Source organism: Pleurodeles waltl, chromosome 10 (genome assembly GCF_031143425.1).
Source record: "Pleurodeles waltl isolate 20211129_DDA chromosome 10, aPleWal1.hap1.20221129, whole genome shotgun sequence".
Lineage (NCBI taxonomy): Eukaryota > Metazoa > Chordata > Amphibia > Caudata > Salamandridae > Pleurodeles > Pleurodeles waltl.
Window position 1 is genome coordinate 627,624,322 of NC_090449.1, and position 15,677 is coordinate 627,639,998.

The 15,677-nt window shown below is 42.0% G+C and overlaps 1 protein-coding gene across 1 annotated transcript in view; it reads left to right on the forward strand.

The window, feature by feature from the left end:
* Positions 1-15,677, forward strand: part of GALNT11 (polypeptide N-acetylgalactosaminyltransferase 11) — a 366,701-nt gene that overhangs the window by 178,660 nt on the left and 172,364 nt on the right. The window contains exon 5 of the mRNA XM_069211112.1: positions 9,219-9,344. Coding sequence (XP_069067213.1) covers positions 9,219-9,344 — 126 coding nt within the window. The remainder of the gene's footprint in view (positions 1-9,218; positions 9,345-15,677) is intronic.

Consider the following 15,677-nt stretch of genomic DNA (forward strand, 5'->3'; position numbering starts at 1 on the left):
ACTGGACTTCTGCCTGCACCTAGAGGCCATTGCGGGGCTTCAACCCTGTGAGACCAGGTCCACCTCACCCACTTCCTTGATCGAGTAGTAGTAGCATCAAGACCTCCGTCTACCACATCACATCCACAGCTTCCTCTGAGCATCTTCAGTGCCCTTCATCCCTTGCTTCAGGACCAATTCCATAGGAAAGACCTGCAAAGGATAAAAGTGCCTGGAACTGACTGGAAACTGCTTCACCTGCTGAAGTAACTGTTTCTGAGGACCTTGCTGGTCCCCCTGACTGGCTCCCTATTGGAGTTAGGTACCTAAAGTGACTCCAGGTGATCGCATTACACCTAGCCCAAATTTTCTAGTGAAAAAGTTTGTTAAATTTGTTGAATTTGTCATTGCTTGTTCATTGTTGAGTGACTATATTGATTTACCATACCTTGTAAATTCTATATTTCTGGAACCCTTCGGTGGATCTTTTTTCATTGTGATGTCTAAAAATACATAAAATACAGTCTATTTTCATAAATTGGTGCCAGTTTGCTTTAGCATCTTGTCGAGTTCTTCTTCAGTTGTTTTGGTGCTGTTTGAATTCTTTACACTTTCCTTTGTGTAGGCCTTGCTGGTCAGAGGCCTCAGCTACCCAAGGTTTAACTAAATGTTTGACAAACAAATCCTAAGAGTCCTGAAGGTTGAGCTGAAGGTTTGACAAACAAATCCTAAGAGCCCTGAAGTTGTTGGTAAGTGTTACATGGTGAGGTTTCCAACCACATCATATACTTATAACCCCTTTCCTCACATCATTTAATATGCACAGAGCATATGGAAGAATGGTGCAGGCTAAGTGTACCCTTCATCTATATACATTACACAAGACAGAGTAAGTTGCAAGCTGTTCTGAAAATTAGAGTTCACCTCAGAAGTTATTTCCTGGCTATATTACTCTAGCATAAGTGACTGGTTCCTCTTACCACACTCAGCTGGGTCTGCTTCCTCCGTACCTCATGAATAGTTTTGCTGCTGTAAAATTGTGTTTGTAAACTTGATTCAGGTAGTAGTACTTAATTGTGGTCTGTAATCTGTTGCTGATCACAGTGATGCTCATACACTGTGTATTTTCCTTATGTAGTTCTACTTCCCTCACTTTATTTCTGTGTGTCTGGTGCACTCATCGAGTGTCATGACCATGCTGATGTATGTACAAATACATCAACTAGTTGAACTGGCTGAAAAGAAAGCATATACTGTTTTCAGCGAAGCTTATGGTGTGTGCACTGTTCAGAAGGGGTTGCCATATGCTTAGTGGGGCTGTACCTGCATATTTCCGCTAGACCCTAATAGTTATGATGGGTCAGCACCACTACTCCTTAGCATGACTGGAATACATTACATTTCACAGACCTTGTATCCCACAGCCTGGCTACTATATTATTAATTTTACTTTACAGACACATCTTAGCAGATGCGACTTACTTGTAATGCAGTAGTATTGGCCCTTCACAGCATAGATGCTGTAATTTCAACATGACAAAACCAGCACTTTTTAGCGAAGCTACTAGAGTTTGTTAGTACAGAGATGGCATTTGTCACTGTCACTTGTCAGTTGACTACAGGGACATTGAGTCTAAAATACCATTCTACAATGTTGAGTAGGTTTGATTACTCTGGTGCTAAAGACCTTGGGCATTTTTCACAATCTCTTTCAGTTCATAATGTGCTAGAGGCTCTTCCATTAGGTCATTTGCCGATTTTCATAGAAACTTTTCCATTCATATGATGGTGGTGCTGGAGATTAGCTACTCTTATGGCAAGTATGCCTTGTAAGTTATAGGCCATGCCCTGAAAGGGGATTTATGCAATACCAATGGATAGACCTGCTGTCCAGGACAATACCCAGCGTTACGTACCCTGAGATATAGTGCTATCCAAGGTCATACTGGGATGTGTGCAACCTAATGAATAGATCTACTGTTTTCATCTTTATTACAACCCGTGTGTTATGTTTCAAAAGGAACTGCAAGGGTAAGGTTGAAGTAATCTGCTCCTTTGAGTAGTGACCCCGAGAAACATCTGCTCTCTGAGGGCCCAAGAGCAACTGCCAACCAAGCAGAATTGCAGCAGTATTCTCTCAATAATATTCTGAGAACAGAACTGTGTTGCTGCACATTAAGAACGCTGACATCACACCTCTCCCCTTATGAACGATAGCAATACAAAGGAAAAATGTGCAACACAAAAAAATCGACATACAGAAATATAGAATTTATAATGTGCAATTGATACCCTTAAAAGGTAGGATTCTCTTGCAACAGTGAATCTTAACCTCTGGTACAGGGACCCTGGAGGTCTGCAAAGCCTACTTACGAAGTCTGCGACTGCTCAGAAAAATAAATTATATTAACAGACTAATGAAGTGTATGTAAATAAGGAAGCAAACTGTAAAATTAAACATTTTAAAACGTTGAATAAATGTAAAGAAATTTGAACTTAAAGATTCAAAATTAAGTTACAATCCTCAGAATGATTCTCGGGAGCAGTGCAAGTGCTCCAAACAGAATATAGTATGAACGATGAGTGCCCTCAACTGAATTTAGGAAAAGCTCCAACCTTCTCATTAAAATTTAGTTTTTTGTTTTTTTTAAATATTTGTTTGCGAATTAAATAACATATTTCCTCATGTATATATTTGTTTGATAAATGTTTGGTTCTATATTTTTTTGTATTGTTTTATAGTTCAAATCATAGAAATGCTAATGCCAGTTACCAATAATGACTCAATGGGATCGCCAGATTTCAGTAATGATTCATTGGGGGCTGCTGGATTCCAATTATGATTCAGTGGGGGTCCACAGAAGTCAAAAGGTTAACAACCACTGTCTAACAATAAAATGTTTTAACTTGTTTGTTCGAGATAATGATTGTCCCAATATATTAATTATTCGAGTCCAGGTGTTTGTGCATCCACATTTTCCAGGAACAATGTCATCATTTCCCCTGACAACTGACTATAGTACTACACATGCCCTGGTCTATCTGACCACTACCTCTTTGAATAACATCAAGATTGCACCTAACAGAATCACCTTTAGCTCACCACCACCACCACCACCACCAAGGAAACTCACATACGCACTTGGAATCATGTTATGGACCCAACTCTCCTGCATATCCAGTCTTACGGCTGAAATGGCAAACACTGCCATTGCTCAGTTTGGCTGAATCGGTGTATATTTTGATCATTTTATGAGGGCCAGAAAATTCACAGTCTCATCTTCTCTCCTTGCTACTCTTTTTTAAACGCACCCACTGCACTTGCTTAGTTTCAACAATCTTTGTATAATCCTTTTGATCATAAAACTTCTTATTTGTTATTTTTGCCTTTAGGATATTCTCCTTTGACACTTAAGGAAACCATTTGTTAGCAGCATTTGTAGCTGTTGATACACATACTGTGCATACTCCTGCCAACTAGTGTTGGGCTCAGACATGTGCACTTTGTTATTCTTCATTGAGGTGCTGGAGACAGGACATACATGACTCCACTTTAAAAAAAAAAATGTATTTAAAGTTTCTTTCAGTGTACAGCAACTGAGATATCATGGCATTAAACTTACTATGGACATTTACATGTTCTTATTACATATTCAGGAAGACAATGTACATCATATGGCTGCAAGGTATGAGAAATCAACCTTTAACAGAAATAAAACAATTTAAGCTATGAGCCTTCTCTTGTGTGTTTTGTGTGGGTGTATTGTCATGTGGGCTACCCCTGGGTGACTGTCTTTGTACATCCCATTCTGTAATACAGCGACGAGTTGGGTCATGGATCAGGTATCATCCATGGATCAGGTAGCCTTGCGTACTTGTCTGACGTCTGTGATTATGCCTACAGCGGGCATGTGTCGGCATTTGGATCGCTTTGCAAAATATACTGTAGGTTGTCCCACGGTTCTGCTATGGGGTGCTTCCTGTGGCCCCTCAGCTCCTCCCTGTGCAGTGCCACTGATTCTGAAGCCTCATAGTGTATTACCATAGCCTGCCAGTGAGGGGCCTCAGGGAGAGTGGCACTGCTTAACATCTCATTGTAATTGTCCGACTAGCCAATACCATTGCCAGATCAATGAAGTAAATTGTGGCCTCTCCTTCCTTTTTGCATCCTTTTGTAACTCCTGAAAAGCCTCTACAATGGCACCTTTTTCCAAAAGTTCTTGAAACTTCTTGTCTACCAACCATGACAGGCCTTTCTGAACATAATACTGTTTGGAACCAAAGGCTGAACAAGGATTGTCTGTGTAATCAATACAGTAAACCTGTACTGTTTCCAATGCCCATGGGTCCCTTGTAATTCAAACCCAATTGTGAAAAGCTGAGCAAGTCTGCCGACAGGTTTTAAGAGGATAACAACGGGGTCTAATCTTATCTGCACTTCGGGTTCTACATTCTCCATGGTTCCATCTGCCTCTGACTCTGTCTCTGAGAGAAGAATTCAAACGATTGGGCTGAACCCCCTGATTCTGATAAAAGGGTCAACATCCATGGGAGAAAGAACTCCTCATGATTCTTTGCCACGGCCCAGCTGCTTTGCAACATGGCACAAAAGTTTTAAAAAAGTTGTTATGATTCAGACAATGCTGGCCGCATCACAGCGCTTTTTTTCATTGACCTTAAGCCATGTTTCACAGTAATGCGCGCGGCTATGCAACAGGTCTAAAAAACATTGACAAAGCCAATATCTCACATAGTTGAAGCCTTTTGGCTTTGCCAAAGCTTGTTAGCTATGTGTAGCATTCCTCCCTTTAAATTCAAGCAATAATGTATTAAAACCTGACATTGGTAATGGTTCACCTGTGAAGCTCTCAGTTGTAGTGCAGGCTTATCTAATTAATTATCAAGCTTACTTGCAATTTTTTCCCCACACCATCCTTTCCACGATACTATAGGGTTGACCAGATTCAGCCACAGTTCAAAAATGTATACCGCTAGTGATCATATCGCACACAAATGTATTCTTAGAACTAGTGCTCAACCGCAACAGACTTCCACTCACAATCAGAACACGATACAGAACACACGTATGTTTACATCCCATCCTCGTTGCCAAATTATATGTATTTAAAAAGCAATCACAAGTAGAAGGTTGAAGTAGTCAGCTCCATTTATTAGTGATCCCAAGGTAAATCTGCTGTTCATCAAGCCCCAACATCAGCTGTTACCCAAGCAGAATTACACCAGTATTCTCACAAAAAACGTTCTGTGCCTGTGTCATGTTCCACCATAAAGAAGTGACACCACACTGTGTCCAAACACTCAGGCCTGATTACGACCTTGGCGGAGGGGATTACTTCATCCCAAATGTGACGGAATCCCATCCAACGTATTACAAGTACCATTATATTCTATAGAACTTGTAAAACGGCGGGCTGTATATCCATCACTTTTGGGACAGAATAATCCCCTCCGCCAAGGTCGTAATCAGGACCTCAGTAACACTTCCCTGAATCTGCTCAACCAGCAAGAATTCATAGTTTGTGGGTCATATCTGTTGTCAGTGTCTCCCATGCTAACTGGCAAATCACACAAATAAACAAGAGCCACAGGAGCACCTCCTGCCTCTCTTACTCACCTTTACATTATGTTTTGGAGGTGAGCAGAGCCTGCTGTTTGCACAATGAAGAGGGCAGTAGGAGGAGAAAGAGAAGGTCAGTGTTAGCTTTCTGGTGTGTTGACAGACAACAGTTAAATTGTGTTGGGAGTAATATTAGGGGGAAGGGGTTGAATGTGTGTGTAATTCCAGGTGGGGAGGAGAAGCTGGATAAAGATTATAATTGGGGATACACATGCTGGTAGTGGTGGAACTGGGCAGGAGACAAAAGGGGGTGCACTCGCGCACACATTTTTCTTAGGATAATGTAGCCTTATGATTGGGATTTATTTAGAATGTACAACAATGCCATAAACTTGCACTCTTTAAGGTGCGCACACGCAATGCATCTAATACATACATGCATACTCAAAAGACAACTAAGAGATTATAATAAATGTTACAGAAATACTGTTAGAGAAAGTAAATGCACGCAATGTAGTGAATAACACTACACTACCCTACCCCTGCTTTCAATTTCCGCCAGAAATGAATAGGTGAAACCTTCTTGGCCTTCGCTCCAGCCACGCTGAGTGCTGTGGCACTGAAAGTAGAGCATTTCCACCAGGAAATAAGCAATCTAGGATTCTTGGCAGATCTTAAAGTTCTTGTATGATCTTGATTTTGGAAGATATGCTAGAGATACTGTGGCCTGATCTTTGCACTGATTTCCCTATTATTACCAGGTTTCTGAACTTAATCTAATACTTGACTAGAAGGCAGGCCAAGCCCTTGTGGTATTTTGACACATGTTAACATTTCTGCATTCCAAACAAAATGTGGACTGTATGTTGGACAATGTTTTGTGTTTGGACTGGGTATATTAAGGTACTTTGCAGAACAGTAGAGTAGCCTAGAAGAGACGGCATCATGAATAGAATTCTTGCATAAAAAGGAGGTATACTCAACAAAGGTGCAGACTTGTGGTTGCACACTGGAGAATGAGCTGGCTTAGTTACAGTTGCTACTTCAGATTCAAAGAAGAGAAATGATTCAAATATAGCTCCTTAGATTCCTTAAACGCTACAGCGGTAAAGGTGGGGGGTAGAAGGTGGTGCCAAACTCATTCAGCTGAAGAAGCCTCGTTAGTACAATGGGGCAATTTTTCACTTTTGCTTGCCTAATATACAGCTGATTGATTGACCTCCAGCATCTTATTTCTTGCAAACTTATTGTGCAGCGCTATCAAGATCTGAGTGTCTTTACATACATTTGAAAATATTGACCATGGGCCTGCAATTAGGACTAGCAAGAGATCCATGTGAGTGTTACATATCAGGACTGAGAAGACACATCCCTGTGGAATTCCACAGTCTACTGTACATGGAGCTGACATGAAATGGCCCAGCTAAGCAGATTTTGTTATTCTTCTTATGAGTCTTTGGCTTGGTCACATAAGTCTTTTGCAAGCTATTAGCAATTCTTACTGCTCATCACACTATTTGATAACACAGATTAATGTGCATATCCCAGTTAAGTGCCCTCACGTTCAGTTTGAGCAGACAGTCCAGTTATGGCAAATAACTCATATTTTCCATTTCTTTTTAAATTGGCATCCTTATTACACGTTTGCATTAAATTACAGCAAACTTCAATTTCTAGTGTAAATTGTAATATGTGTAATTACATCCCTTTGTTTAGTCTGTTTATAAATTATGTGGGTACATACTTAGCTATTATTATCCTGTTTGCTGGCCATACAGTACCTATGACATTATTAAAAATTGCAATTCATTGGCTGTCGAGTGACTTTGAAACTTACTATCGTAACAAGAATTGATTATCAGTATTTCTAAGACCAAAACCAAATTATGAATCTGAAAGAATAGATTGGTTCAACAACCTGGGAAAAATTAGAAAGAAAGCTATCATCCACAAAAGGCAGAAAGTAACTTGAACACTAACAACTTGTAATGTAGGTGCTGTTTTAAGATGAAAGGAAAGTCTGCTCCAGTATGCTAAGCGTGATTACCTAAGTCTACAGTATGAAATCCATCTCAGTGGCAGCCTGTGAAACAGAATTATGTGATTTTAATAACGTCACCAATCCCCAAAAATTGAGAACTGCTTCTCAAGTACCCACCTGCGGCAGAGACCGTGCACACCGCTAACTCCACTAAGACTTGATCTAGGCACAAATTGTATATCAGCCAAGATCTCATTATGCCATGTTTTCTACCTCAGGTTGGATCAAGAACACTTATGCGAATGTAGATATAAGATCATTGCACAAAGTCATGACAGTGGACAGCTTCAAGAAGTGCTGCTGCTTAGGATATGTGGAGAACACAGTGATTGTAGAGATTACTGCGATACTTCCTTATTAATACACAAATCAACAAACTGGCTCATTGAGCATAGATATTGACAGTATAAATGACAGACTTCCTCTGTAGTAGCAGGGAAGGGTCCCTATTATCTCATTTTTTATTAAATAAGTGACAGTACAGTTTAAAGCATGTCTTAATGTGATACAGTCTGAGTTCCGCCATGTTTGGTATGTAGTTTCAGGGTTTGGGTGCTCCATGCGCAAGCCTGCACTGCAAAAATGGCATAAAAAGGCAAACAATGATGGCCTTTATGATCGGACATTTGGTGAAATTGAAACCTTAGCACATTTTATGCAGTTTTGCACAAAAGCATCTAGTGTATGTAGGAAAAGACCTCTGCCCCTTTTCAGGTTAAATAGCATTGCAACCTGTGAGGAAGCTACAACTTTGTGTTTTCTTTAGACCTTGCGCAGCAATGATTTACTGTTTGGGAGACCACTAAGGGCCTGATTCTGATTCTGGCGGGCGGCGGAGGCCGCCCGCCAGAATTCCGCCCTCCAAAATACCGCGCCGCGGTCAAAAGACCGCGGCGGGTATTTCAAGTTTTCCCCTGGGCTGGCGGGCAGCCGCCAAAAGGCCGCCCGCCAGCCCAGGGGGAAAACGACCTTCCCACGAGGATGCCGGCTCGTAATCGAGCCGGCGGAGTGGGAAGGTGCGACGGGTGCATTTGCACCCGTCGCGTATTTCACTGTCTGCCAAGCAGACAGTGAAATACTTGTAGGGGCCCTCTTACGGGGGCCCCTGCAGTGCCCATGCCAGTGGCATGGGCACTGCAGGGGCCCTCAGGGGCCCCGCGACCCCCCCTACCGCCATCCGGTTCCCGGCGGGCGGACCGCCGGGAACTGGATGGCGGTAGGGGGGGTCGGAATCCCCTCGGCGGCGCAGCTAGCTGCGCCGCCTTGGAGGATTCAATAGGGCAGCGGTACACTGGCAGGAGACCGCCAGTGTTGCCGGTCTGACCGCGGCTTTACCGCCGCGGTCAGAATGCCCTGCGGGGCACCGCCGGCCTGTCGGCGGTGCTCCCGCCGACCCTGGCCCCGGCGGTCTAAGACTGCCGGGGTCAGAATCACCCCCTAAGTGTTTTGATTTTTTTTTTTTAATTCTAAGTACTTATATATTTATTGTTTGACATTTTTGACCTTTTGTCAAAACAATAAAGTATTATTAAAACTAAATCAACTGAAGTGTAGATCAACACAAAATGTAAATTTCTTTTGTGTATTTAAGCATTTTTGTCAATCATCCTTGGATTTCAGCTGACTTGAAGAAACCGCTGGATGAGTACACCCAAAACAATCTTCCCAATAAAGTCAAAGTGATCCGAAATAAGCAGCGAGAAGGACTTATTAGAGGAAGAATGATAGGAGCATCTCATGCAACAGGTATAAAATTTGTGAAAACATATAAACATATGTATTTCTATAACATGTATGCCTCAATGATTTATACAGGTGTTGTAACTTTATGATCTTAGTATTAAGTAAAAGCTTGCACCTATGAAATATAATACCACCTCTAGGTAGTGAGACTGTTGACTGACTTCATTTGGTCACATTGGTTTTGTATTTCCTTCCGCGATCAAGAATGTAGCTTTGATGCATTGTTGTTGGTCTCACCTCACCAGCAATTACGTAGACGGATAGGTTCACAATCACTGCATTTATAAGCCTCTTGATTGACAGCCTGAAATGCAGTAAAGTCAACACTGGTTTTTATCTTTCTATTTCGGAAAGTAACTAGGACTATTGAAGGCCAGATGGGACTCGTCTGTTGAAGATGAAAGGGTTATAGGGCAGTTAAACAATATGTACCGTAATTCCTGTTAGTAATCAATTCTTCTGTGTATTGAGATTAGCTTCATGTGTAATCACTCTCAAAATGTCAAATTTTAGGAAGAATGTATGCAGGAATTGTCATGAGGATTTCATTACTTGTTACCTACTTGGTATGGTAGGGCCATTTGATGAACCTCAGAACTTCAGATTATCCAACTTATTTTTTGGCATCTTGGATTGTACCTGCTTGTTTGTTGCTAGGGCAAGCGACAAGCTAAATTTGGCCTTGAGGGACTTGTTATACATAAAAAAGGCTCTATTCAGAACTATGTGGTTCCCTTTGTGATCGCAGTAGTTGCATCAGGCCCGGCCCTCTGCAGAGTTGAGGAGGTGTCCCCACACCCCCATACTGTGGTCACAGAAGACCCTCCAATTTCTTCACCCCAAAACTTACCTCAATCAGAAGTCCCACAATTCGAGAATCCGCGATGGTGTTGAACCTCAATTTCATGAGGCAATATGGCCCCTGGTTAAGGCACTTCTTCACACATCATATATCAAGAAAATATTCAATTAAGTAAAAAGTCCACACAATAACTGAGTTCTAGATCATCAGAAAGTTAAAGTCTTTTATTACAGAATTCAAAAGTAAGTCTCTATAGACTCAATGCCATAAAGACTCTCAATGAAAAGAGCAAAACAGAGAAGTGCAATACCTGAAAATGAGTCCCAAGTGGGCAGCAAAATCAAGAACTATACGGACAGCATCTCTAGCAGTATATGAAAGACCTGTGGCTCATTTCCAAAGTCCAGGGATGGTATACATTATTTTCACATATTAAATGATCAGAATCACTGTGTTGTGAGCAAACATATTATTTCTTTAGCAAATCAGAGCACAACTAATTTCAGTGTTACATTGCCTTAGCAACTAAGCACTATCCCACTACATGAATAATTATTCTGCCTGCTCTATGCTAATGTCATCTAAAGATCGTAGAACAAACTAGTTACATGAAGAATCAAACATTATTATGAATGAATAAGGTACAGGGAACTAGTGAAGGGCCTCAACACGGATACCATTTAGTGGCTAAGCTAGAGAAGATGCACCAGGAACAGCATGAGCAATCACAGTGGAAGTAATCAAGAACAGATCTGCTTGACTGTGTGCTGCAGAAACATCAAGCAGGGTAATGTGCAGCAGGGAGCATAAGGGTGGCATCATTTTTTTACAAGATGGATTTCATCTTCTAATGCTGGTCTAGTTAATGTTAACCTAGCAAACACAATTCTATACATCCTAAGATACTAATTTAGAAGACAGTAGCTTTATATCAGTGTAAACGTGTGTTATCAAGAATAAAGTAAAGTTCTGCACATTGGAATTTTGCAGAAGTTCAGAAGTGCACAAAAACCCTTAACAATACCAGTGCAGGAATCTGGTTGGTTTCACATTTGTTTCTTAAATTTGTATAACAGGTTTTTTAAGTAAATCTCCTTGTCTTCTGAGGGCTTCTTTTGCTGTTTTAGCTGTTTTCTTTACTAGTGCAATCCATAATGGCAAAGATGATACATTTATGTTGCACAGAATTTTTGTGTATTGCTAAATTTTTAATTATTTATCCTCCATGTGGTGTGATACAAACTAGGACTCTTTTCTGCTACATGTGTCATGCATATTTCTCAACTCTTGCTGGCCTAGATAATCTGAAATTCTGCTTTGCATGTGCCCTCCAAGTTGCAGGTTATGGTTTATGTAGTGTGGTTCTCAAATATCTTAAACATATGTTTTACATTTGAACACATCTAAAGCGTATTCTAGTGTGAGCCTTTTATCTCCTTGCACCTCCAAAAAAAGCTTCGCGAAAGTATCAGATGAGGGTTACCTACCTTAATGTTTGGGCAGAATGGACTGACCAAGAGAGAAGGCACAGTTGTCGACCTCTGTAAATACAGTTCAGGATTATAAAATCCGGGCGCGGTTAACGCGAAACTACCCAAAACACAGATCCTTGGTATTATACCTTTTCCTTATCAGGAAGGACTGAAAAAATCCAACCTAAGCATATTAAACACCATTGTTGTCTAGTTTCATTTAATCATATTTATGTTTGATACCTTGACAAATCTGACCTGAGTTTTGCATGTATACCGCAGAGTCATCTTGGCTATGTTATCTTATGAAATATGTAAGTAGAGTCAATAAAAACCTAATTTTCACAGATTTGATAGGTGTGGCACCACGTAGCCACAGTTATCTATAACTCGTTTTTTTTGGTAGTTCCTTATTCTGTTTCAAGCTCTTAAAAATAAGAAATTAATCTGTCTGCAAGCACTGATATGCACAATATTTTAAATTGTAATTCAGGCATCAAAACTGCTTTTAATCTCTGCTAGTTTATCTTGTCAACTTTAATCGTTAAATTAAACAGCTGTTCAACTCCTTTAATGTGAATTTGCTTTTTTTTTTTATTTGGTTGAAGTTGGAGAATCCAAGGGATTTATGCCCTCTAAAGGGTTAAGGAGCTTGAAGTATCAGCCAAGTCCTCTTAAATGAATGTATCCGGGAGGCTAGGGTATCCGATACAATAGGGTGAAATTATATGATGAAGATAAATAAAAGAATTTACGGGTATTCTACCTTGCCTTACAAAAAAGTCTTAAGGTGGAATTTCTGAAACAGCAAATAAGTAAACTATTAAAGAAATGTATTTAACAGAGAATGAGACATAGCATTACATTCACAGAGATCGCTCATTTTCACAAAAACTTGAACGTTCTTTTAGCTTAAGTAGGGGATGAATGTAGTGCCTCTGCAATTTTAGGAATGCCTTGTGTGAATGCCGGCCAGTAAGAAATTCAGAACTCAAATATTGGTAAACACCCAATCCAGATTACTTTTTGAGTGGCACCACTTTCCTTAATGTATTTGTTTGGTTTTGTACTTCAAATAAAAACAATTACTTTCAGTTAAAGCAGAAAATATTTTTGCATGTACATCAAAAAGGTCTAGAATACATCAACATTTGAGAGCTGAAATTTTGTTAATACTGTTAATCCTAAAAATAATTTATTCTTGTTGGTGTATAGGATTTCCCCTGTATTTGCCTTTTCTTGAATACCCAAAAAACAGGTAATCTGATACTGAGTCAGCCCTTTGATATCTCTATGCATTTGATCATAAACTCAGGTGCTCGATGAAGTCAGCATACATGTCTGTGTCAGTTCTCATTCCAGGGTATTCACTGCATGCGTGTCTACAATTTTGAATATGGGGATGCTCTCAAAACATGCAATAATTCTCTAACCACATATGTGACAATTAACTGTGATGCTCTAAATGAGCACCTCAGAATATAGATGTTGTAATGAAGAGATGTTAGCTTTGGTGCAGAATTAAGGGAAAATTTAAGTAAGTTCTCAACAGCACGGTGAAGTGAAAAAGAAATGCAGTTAACTATATAAACGGAGCCTTGTTACACTCCAAATAAAATTAGATGCCAAACTGAACCATGGAGTGTATCCTGGCTAATATAGGGCCTCATTCTGAGGCTGGCGGGCGGCAGTAGCCGCCCGCCTGGCGGGAACCGCCAAATGGCCGCTCCGCGGTCAAAAGACCGTGGAGGCCATTCTGGTTTTCCCGCTGGCCTGGCGGGCGACCGCCAGAAGGCCGCCCGCCAGCCCAGCGGGAAACTCCTTCCCACGAGGAAGCCGGCTCCGAATGGAGCCGGCGGAGTGGGAAGGTGCGACGGGTGCAGTTGCACCCGTCGCGAATTTCAGTGTCTGCACAGCAGACACTGAAATTCTTTGTGGGGCCCTCTTACGGGGCCCCTGCAGTGCCCATGCCATTGGCATGGGCACTGCAGGAGCCCCACGACACCCCATACCGCCATCCTGTTCCTGGCGGGAGACCGCCGGTTTTCCTCTTCTGCCCGCGGCCAAACCGCCGCAGTCAGAATGCCCTGCGGGGCACCGCCAGCCTGTTGGCGTTGCTCCCGCCGACCCCGGCCGCCAGGGTCAGAATGACCCCCATAGTGTCTGTACATGAGTCACCAGCTGAAAGGAAATTTGCCGTGATTACAGGCCTGTGGAAAGTTTTAACACAGAAGAGCAACTTTGTAGGACTGTTAAACTGAAGAGTTCCAAGGATCAGTGTCTTGCTGCCTGTTAGAGCCAGTAGACATGAAGAACATCAATTTTTACTGTAGGAGAGGGGATAATTATTTGGGGTGATCAAATGTCTACCTGAAAGGAAAAGACACTAACACACCGACCAGTACCACGCTGACCACTCTCCACACCACTACAGTGACCCACCACCAACTCGTGTGCATCCTCCTCAACAACCGTTCATGGTGCAAACACGGCATTGAGCTGTGGGCCTTTTCTTCACACTTGCGCCAGATGTTGTTTTTCTCACTGAGACTTGGCTTAACTCCTCATCCGTCTCAGACATTGCCACAGCAGTATCCGATGGATACAACAAGATCACCCACACATCAGCAAACCCAGAGGAGGAAACAACATCTTTAACAAAGAAACCGTCTTCTGCTCCACCACCACTGATCATAGAACACATCAACTTCAGGCTCCACGTGGATGGCAAGATGACTATCAGAGACACCCTCATCTATTGGCCTCCTGGACCATGCCACAGCTTCTCCTCATCGCACCCCTCACCATTGACACCAGAAACTTCATATTACTTGGCAACCTCATCTTCCACCACAAAGAGCACAGTGACACCAACACTGCCAACATCATTGAATGCAAGAACAACATCAGACTCACCCAACTCGTCCACAACCCCAACCATGCCGCAGGACACACACTAGACCCCATTTTCACCTGCAGCAATCAAGCCAAATACTGCTTCTTCACCCTGTGCATGCTACAAAAGATCTTCAAGTGCCCCCACATAACATTAGATGCACCGTTACAAAGCCCCCATCACCAGCAGATTGGACTATGCAGCGTCCTCTACTCAGGGATCCCTGCATTCCTCCTCCAGAGACTACAGACCATTCAGAACGCTGCAGCCAGGCTCATCCTTAACCTCCCCTGATTAATCCACATTAATCCTCAACGTAACTTCACTGGCTCGCCATACAGAAGAGATGTCAGTTCAAGCTGCTGACCCACGCATACAAGCCTCTACACACCCTAGGACCTATGTACATCAACCACTGCCCAAATTTCCACCAACCATCCAGACAACTAGTCTCCACTTCCCTCTCGCTCACCCACACTCCCCGAATCAACAGAAGCACAAGCGAAGGGCGTTCCTTTTCCTACCTCGCAGCAAAGACATGGAAGGGTCTACCTCTGCCGCTCCTACCGGGATTCCAAAAAGTGCACAAAACCTGGTTGTTCGACTGAGACCCTGCAAGTGCCTGGGTACCCTACTGGGCGATCAGTTGCACTACACAAGTTGAATGATTGATTGAAGACCAGCTCCTGCTAGATGTCACACAAACTGAATAAAATAAACCTGTTCTCAATCTTGCGTAATGTAATACAAGTAGCACCAAAAAGAACAAAGCAAATGATAGTCTATGAAAGGGGTAGACTGAGTTCTAGGTGCGATTCAAGGCTGACTGCGATGGAGCTCTCGTCATATCTAACAAAAGGATTGGTCCTACCAAAAGCCTGGAAGTCAAAAAGTTTGAAAAAATGTCCATTTCAGAAAGGGACCTTGCCCTTTTTGAGAGGAAAAATCTCCTCTGAGCAGGCCGCTGCTGAAATTGTAGCCTGTACTGTGAAACGGAATGCGGAGACTTGAAACACGTCGACTCCTTTAGAGCTTTAGAGAATTCTTGCTGAAAATGTTTTAAGTCCCCACAAAGAATTGTACTTAGTCCTATTGTTTGGCAGTGCTGGAGCCATGAGTGAACCAAAACTCAGTCAGATTCTGTGGAACTACCTTTCAAATTCTTT